The sequence below is a fragment of the Astyanax mexicanus genome, chromosome 4 (genome assembly GCF_023375975.1).
Source record: "Astyanax mexicanus isolate ESR-SI-001 chromosome 4, AstMex3_surface, whole genome shotgun sequence".
In the NCBI taxonomy this organism is placed as follows: domain Eukaryota; kingdom Metazoa; phylum Chordata; class Actinopteri; order Characiformes; family Acestrorhamphidae; genus Astyanax; species Astyanax mexicanus.
The window spans coordinates 57844912-57854850 of record NC_064411.1 but is presented as its reverse complement, the minus strand read 5'-3'; the positions used below and the strand labels follow the sequence as shown (position 1 = coordinate 57854850).

Sequence of the window (9939 nt, the reverse complement as noted above, 5' to 3'; positions counted from 1 at the left end):
AAACAAAAAGCAACCAGAATAAATTGAGCACATTCTGATATTTTCTAGTGTTGCATCTCATATATCTAAGAATATCTAAGATATATAACTGCAATATAAAATTAAAATAAAAAAAAAACTTTAAAACATTAGAGATTCCCATTAAATAAAAGAAAAGTCTGTATTTGCATGTTAAGAGCTGATGTTTGTTAATAAATGCTGAATAAAACAATTAACTATTAATTATTTGGTAACTCTTGTGTCCAAAAGGCATTTTTAATACATAAGTGCAGAAAATATAATACAAAACAAATACAGTCCTGGTGTAGCCATGAAAAAATACCACACACACTTTATAAACAATCTCTTATTAAACTGTATTTTCACTTTCTCTCAGTTAATTTGTGAAAAAATACAACTTAGACAAAACAGGAACCTATATTACAACAAGAACAAGCGAAAAAAACAGAGATAAACAAATATAAACAGAAATAAACAGATATAATCAGATATAATCAGGCACTTAGATCAGATTTCACTGTAAACACAGTAAAACTTCTCAGTGTTCTGAATTATTACAGAATAATTATAATATTTTACTCACAACAGCTTCAATAAACTGAAACAATAAACACATACAGTACCTCTCACTGATCTTCTCATATTATCCTCTATTTTTATTATTTTCTGCATTGTAGATTCATACTGAAGACATTTAAGGGAATCAGGAAGTAAAGAAAAAAGTGTTAAATAAACCAAAATATGTTTAATACTTCAGATTCTTCAAAGCGTAGTGTAGCATTTATTGCTTTGATGACGAATTTGCCAACTACTGATGTTTATTCTCTCAGTGGCTTTATGAGGTAGAACATGGAAAGGTTCTCCAACTGTCTTAAAGGGGTTCTAGAGGTTCTGATGTCATGTTAACTTTTCCTCCACTCTTCCATCCCTTCATCCCATCCATTCAGTCCATCCCATCCAAAAACCAACCAACAATCCATCCATCCATCCCATTCAATCCATCCATCCATCCATCCCATTCAATCCATCCATCCATCCCATTCAATCCATCCATCCATCCATCCATCCCATCCATCCATCCATCCATCCCATTCAATCCATCCATCCATCCCATTCAATCCATCCATCCATCCATCCATCCATCCCATTCAATCCATCCATCCCATTCAATCCAATCCATCCATCCATCCCATTCAATCCATGCATCCAATTCCATCCAATCCATCCATCCATCCATCCATCCATCCATCCATCCCATTCAATCCATCCATCCATCCCATTCAATCCATCCATCCATCCATCCATCCCATCCATCCATCCATCCATCCCATTCAATCCATCCATCCCATTCAATCCAATCCATCCATCCATCCCATTCAATCCAATCCATCCATCCATCCCATTCAATCCATCCATCCCATTCAATCCAATCCATCCATCCATCCCATTCAATCCAATCCATCCATCCATCCCATTCAATCCATCCATCCCATTCAATCCAATCCATCCATCCATCCCATTCAATCCAATCCATCCATCCATCCATCCATCCCATTCAACCAACCATCCATCGATCCAATCAATCTAGATCTAGGGGTGCTGAGCTCAATCCATCTACCCACCCATCCATCCAATCCAACCATTAATCTAGAGATGCTGATCTCTAGACAACTGCTCCACTATGCTCCCATCCATCCTTCAATCCATCCAATCCATTCATCCATCAACTCCATTTATCTATCCATCCATCCACCCATCCATCCATCCAATCCACCCATCCATCCATCCAATCCACCCATCCATCCATCTATCCATCCAATCATACCATACCATCCCATCCATCCATCTATTCCATTCCATCCAATCCAATCCAATCCATCCATCCATCCATTAATATTAATCTTCAATGCAGTAAATGATAAAAAATAAAGAACAGATATTGATGAGAATATCTCGTAATCAGTACTGTAGCAGGTAGAAAATTATAAACTCTTCATAAACTAAATTAAACGATTAATTCTTCACAGTTTTAAGTGCGATGGTCAGGTATTATTGTTATAATTATTATTAAGCGCTGTGATGGTGATGATGGTGATGGTGATGATCACAGGTACGGCCCCCAGCCCAGGTACATCTGGCACAGCAGGTTATCATCAGTCGCCTCCTGGATGAGATAGTGGACGTGTCCCTCGATGGACAGAGGAAGACCCATCACTTTATTCCTGTTCTTTATCACGCCCTGCAGACGCTGCTCGATGTCCTGAACATGAGTTTTAGCCTGGAGACCAAGAGAATCAGAGATAAACCGTTTAAAACCAGCCTGTAGCGTGCTGCTAACACCAGCTAGCACTGCTGGAGCAGCATTAGCATTAGACGCTACCTGCGCTAAGCGCTAGCTCGTTTGCTGTTCAGAGGTGAGTATTTCAGACTGTAGTCTGTGTGTTTACCGTGTTAAAACAAGCTACTATTTTTTTTTATTACTAGTGCTAACATGCTAATGCTGCTGCACCCAGCCCTAGTGTAAATCTGGAAATCTAAGCTTACTGTAAATAAACGGATATATATCATAATCTGAAAAATACGGTAATATTAACTGATCAGAAATTCAAACACAAAGAAGAACAAACTAACTCCTGAAAAAAAGTGGGCGTGGCAGAATAAGTCCTGGAGAAACTTTAGTGAAAAGTAAAAATCTAAATCTAGGAGATCTAGATCTAGCACACACATCTGTGACGATTTGCAGCCAATCACACGCAGCGTACTCTCAACCGGAAACCACCGTAAAATACCTTCTCATTGACGATTTCTCCAGATTCATTAGCCTGGGTTTTTAAGGAGCCCTTCACTGGTTTACTCCACTCCACCAGCGGATCATGCAGGAACGTCTTCAGCACACTGAGAAAAACAGAAAACAAAACTTCAGAAAAATACTGATCATCAACACTCACGTATCTAACACCAAACTTTACGAGTGAGTATGTTTGTTAGGGGTGTGTGATATATATCATACCGTATTTTAAGAGTTTTTAAGACTATAACATTTTATTTTAAAGTTAAATTGAGCTCTGGATGTTGATCTACACAGATTTCTCTCCTGAAAACTGTTTATTAGGGTGATTAAAGATCTTCTGTTTATTTACAGTAAAATTAGATTTCCAATAATTCAGAGAGGTTAGCAGCAGTGCTTAGTGGTAGTAAATGACACACGATAGCACTACACTGAAGAAAATTAAAGTGCACCTTATAGTCAGAAAAAAATATGGTAAGTGTATACAGGTGTTTACAGGTGTGTATAAGTGTGTAAGACAAGAAATTTACAATATTTACTCTATTCTACTCTATTTTACTCTATACTATATTTACTCTAGGTGTGTACAGGTGTGTGTGTGTGTATAGGTGTGTATAGGTGTGTACAGGTGTGTGTGTGTGTATAGGTGTGTATAGGTGTGTATAAGTGTGTACAGGTGTGTATAAGTGTGTACAGGTGTGTATAAGTGTGTATAGGTGTGTATAAGTGTGTATAGGTGTGTATAGGTTTGTATATAAGTGTGTATAGGTGTGTATAGGTGTGTATAGGTGTGTATAAGTGTGTATAAGTGTGTATAGGTGTGTATAGGTGTGTATAGGTGTGTATAGGTGTGTATAAGTGTGTATAAGTGTGTATAGGTGTTTATAAGTGTGTATAGGTGTTTATAAGTGTGTATAGGTGTGTATAAGTGTGTATAGGTGTGTATAGGTGTGTATAGGTGTGTACAGGTGTGTGTACAGGTGTGTATTAGTGTGTACAGGTGTGTATTAGTGTGTACAGGTGTGTATAAGTGTTTATAGGTTTGTATATAAGTGTGTATAGGTGTGTATAAGTGTGTATAGGTGTGTACAGGTGTGTGTACAGGTGTGTACAGGTGTGTATTAGTGTGTACAGGTGTGTATTAGTGTGTATAGGTTTGTATATAAGTGTGTACAGGTGTGTATAGGTGTTTATAAGTGTGTACAGGAGTGTACAGGTGTGTATTAGTGTGTACAGGTGTGTATATAGGTGTGTACAAGTGTGTGTACAGGAGTGTTCAGGTGTGTACAGGTGTGTACAGGTTTGTGTACAGGTGTGTGTACAGGTGTGTATAAGTTTGTACAGGTGTGTGCAGGTGTGTATTAGTGTGTACAGGTGTGTACAGGTGTGTGTGTGTACAGGTGTGTGCAGGTGTGTATTAGTGTGTACAGGTGTGTGTGTGTACAGGTGTGTGCAGGTGTGTATTAGTGTGTACAGGAGTGTACAGGTGTGTACAGGTGTGTATAAGTGTGTACAGGTGTGTACAGGTGTGTGTGTGTACAGGTGTGTGCAGGTGTGTATTAGTGTGTACAGGAGTGTACAGGTGTGTACAGGTGTGTATAAGTGTGTACAGGTGTGTACAGGTGTGTGTGTGTACAGGTGTGTGCAGGTGTGTATTAGTGTGTACAGGTGTGTACAGGTGTGTACAGGTGTGTGTGTGTACAGGTGTGTGCAGGTGTGTATTAGTGTGTACAGGTGTGTGTGTGTACAGGTGTGTACAGGTGTGTATAAGTGTGTACAGGAGTGTACAGGTGTGTATAAGTGTGTACAGGTGTGTGTGTGTACCTCATCAGTGGTTCTCTCTGGTCCCTCATTAGTCGCAGTGTGACCTCACAGGCCTGTCGGAACAGCCCCTCTGTTCCCATTGGTCCCATGGCGTGCACCATGTTCTGCGTCAGCCGGAACGGAACCACCTCCGGAACATCGAACGTTTCCCCCTGGAACACACCGCCGGTTCCTGTCAGAACTCGATCAGAACTCTATTCTAATTCTATGTTAACGTATTATTAAAGGGGCGGGGCCTGACCTTGTTGAACAGGCAGTTGAAGTCGACGTGGACGCACTCTCCGGTGAGAGAGTCGAACAGGATGTTCTCTCCGTGTCGGTCGCCCAGTCCCAGGACGTACCCCACCATGGACATGACGGCGGTGGAACGGCAGTACGCCGACCTGCTGTTATACCTGCAGCACAAACACCGTGACCTTTAACCTTCTAACATCACTGACATCACTAACATCTCACAATCACACGAGTACAGGGTCCAGAACCAGGGACGGTATCAGAAATAGGTAGATTTGTCCCTCCCAAAAATTATATCGCAGAAAATACAGAAATTGTTTTAAAATAAACTTTTATTTTGAAAGCTCGCAGAAATCTGAACCCCACCATGAAAAGCACCTCCTCTCAGGAGCGTGTTTCTTAGTTCGCTAAATCAATTATCTGCTTTAAGATGATGTGTACGCACTGCTGAGAGAGGTGGTGCTTTTCATGGCGGGGAGGCAGATTTAAGCACTGCTATGGTGCCAAATAACTATAACAATAACAATTAAACAATATACTGCAATAAAAACGACTTTTTAGATAATGTCTTGTTCTGCTAACAGACTGGGAGGGTTTGGGTAATCTAACGTTTATATTAACTGCTCTCAATAATCTCCATAAAACGTAAAGTTACATTCTTTTAATAAAAGCACACCATCGTAAGAAGTGCTTTCAGTAGAAAAAATTAAAAACACAGGAACAAAAGTTTTTTTTAAGTGGAGAAAATGTAAATATAAAACAGAATCGACATGCCAATATATAATAATAATAATAATCATCAAATCTGTTATATTATTTTTAATATTAGGTGATAACGGATCAGTTTTTGTCATATATGTATATAATATAGACATTGCATACATGTAGAGTAACATGTTTAGGTATTAAAATGACTTTTAGTTAGATTTAACTAATAATAAATAGTACAGATTTTTTTGGTTTATTTGTGATTAACTGTAATTCCGCGAATGTTGTTCTAAGTCACTATAGGGTGAGATTTGATTCATTTTTGCAAATGTTTCCCCTCCAATATCAAACCCGCTTCTACAGCTTTACTGAGATTCGAACTCCTGATTTACTGTCTGGCAACTTTGGTGGTGGGTGTGGTTTCGTTTGGTAAGTGGGTGTGGTTTCGTTTGGTAACTAGTCAGTGGGTGTGGTCCAGTCTCATAAGTGGGCGTAAGGATACTTTTGGAAATATAGTGTACTCCTCATTTTTATCTCAGCGACACTTTTAGTTACTTTTCACATACATCTCCAGACAGAGAGTATCTGAGAACTTGTTACCAGGACGTTGGGTCGGGAAATGTCCTGAGGAACCAATCGTGGAACACCGGAGGATGTCGGGCACACAGGACGTCTTTGTGCAGCTTCAGCTTCTCCTGCAGAGACGCCGTCTTCGGCAGAATCATCTTCCTCAGCTCCTTTCCCGTCAGATAGATCCCTGAGAGGACAAGAGACATTATTAAAGACACCTTTCCATCGGACAACACTGAAGACATTAATGTCTAAACCACTGCAACAAAACTGAGTGCACCTTTAGGTAAAAATGGTCAAATAATGCCCAATTAGCTAGGTTGGCTTTAAAAAACAAATAGAATACGTATAAGTGCTGCCAGTATTGCTGCAGAGGTTGATAAAGCAGGAAGTCAACCTGCAGTGTTCAGATCATACGCTCTGCACACACTGCATCAACTCTATCTGCATGGGACTGTTCTAGAAGGAAGCCTCTTCTAAAGATGATGCACAAGAAAGCCTGCAAACTAAAGTTTACTAAAGACGAGCAGTTCAAGATAAAAACAAACTACTGTACTGTGCCTTGTTTACAGTTAAGCATGGTGGTGGTAGCATCAAAGTCTTGGACTCTATTACCGCTTCTCCACTGATGAGGAAACAACACCGTTCTGGTTCGCAAACCTAATTTTGAACCGTTTCGCCACATTTGCACCAACAAAAGTAGGTTCCGGAACCAGGAACGTTCGTTTGAAGTGCGAACTGAAGAATACTAGGTTCCGTAACAACATCTATGGGCGTGTCTGTTTGTACAGGAGCACCGCGGCTGTGCAGCGCCCTTTGTTAATGATGTATGACGTGACGTTTTGACGGTTCCCCTAAAACTGGTGGAAACGCTGGTTGGTTCGCTAAAAAGCACCACGGTTCTTATAAGCCGAAAAGAGTTTGTAGAGTTTCTCTTGGTACCAGTTTCAGTCCCTTTCTGAACGAGCCTTTTAGGGGCTCTGTCACTTTTATGCAAATATGCTGTTGCAGGCCACGCCCCATGTTTACACTGAGTGTTTACCAGAAGTTAGTGTTAGCTTGTGCTAAATAATGGCAAACATGGACAAGCTAGTTCTTGTATAACTGTGATAGAAGCACAAAACACACTATTTTAAAGTACCACAGACGGTAGTTACAGATTCCCCCCTCAGACAAAGTTTGTTGGATCTTAATCAGCAGGACGAAATGATGTTTCTTCAACTAAAGAGTGCACAATATATCCCCAATATATCCCCTTTAAATCATCAGAATTTAGTAATAAGTAATAAACTAGTAGAAGAGCAGACCTTTCTCTTTGTAGAGTTTCTCTTTCTACCAGTTTCAGTCCCTTTTAGAACGAGCCTTTTAGGGGCTCTGTCACTTTTATGCAAATGAGCTGTTGCAAGCCACGCCCCATGTTTACGCTGAGTGTTTATCAGAAGTTAGTGTTAGCTTGTGCTAAATAATGGCAAACATGGACAAGCTAGTTTATGTTTAACTGTGATAGAAGCACAAAACACATTATTTGAAAGTACCACAGACGGTACAGTTACAGATCCCTCCCTCAGACAAAGTCTGTTGGATCTCAACCAGCAGGACGAAATGGTGTTTCTTCAACTGAAGACTGCAAACATAAGTAGTAAACTAGCAGAAGAGCAGACCTTTCTCTTTGTAGAGTTTGTTGAGGATGTGGCGAAGGCCGGCGGTGTTGTTGACCCACTCGATGATGCCGCACTCTTCATTTAGCGGAATTACCGCATACGTCCGAATGTGCAGATCCCTCCGCCTGGACTCCGCGTCTTTCCTCAAACACTGCAGGTTACAACACAATTACAGCATTATAGAGCATTACAGAGCGCCCCCTACACTTCCTGTAGTGTATTACAGTCTGTCAGAATGAGTGTGTTGTGGATCATATGAACATTATAGAGCATTATAGAGCGCCCCCTACGCTTCCTGTAGTGTATTACCTTGTTAATAAGACAGTTAAACTCCATCAGTCTGCAGTCTTTTCTCAGGTCGTCTTTAGGTTTACACATCATGGTGTAGAATTTTCCATCTGAACCCCTCAGAGAGATTTTCTTCGGTTTCTGGAGGGACGCCAGGATCTCCACCTGGAAGAAGAATACCAGAAAAGTGTGAAACGTAACAACTAGCTAAAGCTACACTCACCTTTTTAAATATTTAATATATTTAGTATAATGTTTGTATTATATTTTATTTGTATATTTGTAAAGATAAATGTAGAACTATCTATATGTTAAAATTTAGATTGGGTAGCCACACCCCCTTATGCCTCAGCCATTGCAATGCTTAGTTTAGCACTAGCGCTACAAGTCTACTGTCGCTACATATAGAACGGTATATATTTAAATATAAGGTTATACCTGGCCAATTAGCGCTGGAACTTTGAAGCTAACACAGCTACATAAATAATAAAAACGTTTTTGTACTTTGCTAATTATTAGCATTGGGGCTGTGAAGCTACTGTAGCAACATTTATAATGGAAGCTTTACTTACCGTATTTACTTATTAGCACAAAATAAGCCATTTAAGTGCTCTGTGACTTTTATGTAAATAAGCTGTGGCAGGCCATGCCCCATGTGTATGCTGACCGTTTTCCACACATTAGTGTTAGCTTGTGCTAAATTATAAACAGCCTAGCTCCTCTTTAACTGCAGTAAAAGCACAAGACACATTATTAGTAGGTATAGATTCCTCCCTCAGACAAAGTCTGCTGGCTAATTCTGCTGTGAAAGTGTGAATTTTGTGATTATTTTGATGGTTAGAATGTGGAATATGAGGACTGACGCTGTCGTCGAAGCCGGAGAGGTAGACCCAGTGTCCGGGGAAAGCGTCGTGGTGGGGGTTAGCACCGCCGGTGGAGGGCAGGGTGGGGATCAGGACAGACTGCAGGGGGATCAGGATCTCGCTGAAACTCGATTCCTCAACCAGACGCTTCAGGAGCTTAAAGTGAACGCTCATACTCAGAGTCGAGCTGTTCCCATCAACCTGCACCAATAACGGGGGATAAAATATATATTTACGTTAATTATTACTGTAACATTTTTAATACTAATATAATAAAACTGGGATTTACCCACCGGTTTGTTGCAGAGCTCCACCAGTTTATCCGTCAGTCTGTTCGCGTCTTCTATAAACTTCCCGAAGGAGCTCTTCAGACTGACGGCCTTCTTCAGAATCTCCTTACAGCGGTTCATCCGGGTCGGGTAGGAGGACTGCACACACAAATACATTATAAATACAGTAAAAATACAATATAAATACAATATAAATATAATATAAACACAATATAAATATAATATAAATACACTATAAATACAACACAAATACTATATAAATACAATATAAATATAATATAAATACACTATAAATACAACACAAATACTATATAAATATATTATAATACAATATAAATATAATATAAATACAACATAAATATAATATAAATACAACATAAATATAATATGAATACAATATAAATATAATATAAATATAATATAAATACAACTCAAATACAAAATAAACACACTATAAATACTAAAATATGTGCAAAAAATGCACAGAAAACAGGGTTTGGTTAGTTTGGTCACAATCCTACAAAATCCAATTATGTTAAAAAATAAATTACTGGCAAAACAAAACAACATATATTTAACATATAGTGCTTTTCAACATAGTGTCAACAGTATGGGCGCTATAAGAATATATTGTGGACGATATATTACCCCAGAAACTATCGTGATAAAAGATATTATTGTAAATATTAAAACTATTACATTCCACAGATATA

The 9939-nt window shown here is 39.2% G+C and overlaps 1 protein-coding gene and 1 long non-coding RNA gene across 4 annotated transcripts in view; one reads left to right on the top strand and one right to left on the bottom strand.

The window, feature by feature from the left end:
* Positions 1-9939, top strand: part of LOC125801081 (uncharacterized) — a 156342-nt gene that overhangs the window by 47470 nt on the left and 98933 nt on the right. The gene's annotated exons all lie outside the window — the stretch shown is intronic.
* Positions 235-9939, bottom strand: part of atr (ATR serine/threonine kinase) — a 66858-nt gene continuing 57153 nt past the window's right edge. For all 3 annotated transcript variants that reach the window (XM_049476722.1, XM_049476723.1, XM_049476724.1), the window contains exons 40-48: positions 9230-9364; positions 8937-9137; positions 8095-8238; positions 7786-7936; positions 6155-6311; positions 4854-5007; positions 4613-4764; positions 2790-2895; positions 235-2278 (exon numbers count right to left, since the gene is read on the bottom strand). In XM_049476722.1, coding sequence (XP_049332679.1) covers positions 2105-2278; positions 2790-2895; positions 4613-4764; positions 4854-5007; positions 6155-6311; positions 7786-7936; positions 8095-8238; positions 8937-9137; positions 9230-9364 — 1374 coding nt within the window. In that variant the 3' untranslated portion in view covers positions 235-2104. The remainder of the gene's footprint in view (positions 2279-2789; positions 2896-4612; positions 4765-4853; positions 5008-6154; positions 6312-7785; positions 7937-8094; positions 8239-8936; positions 9138-9229; positions 9365-9939) is intronic.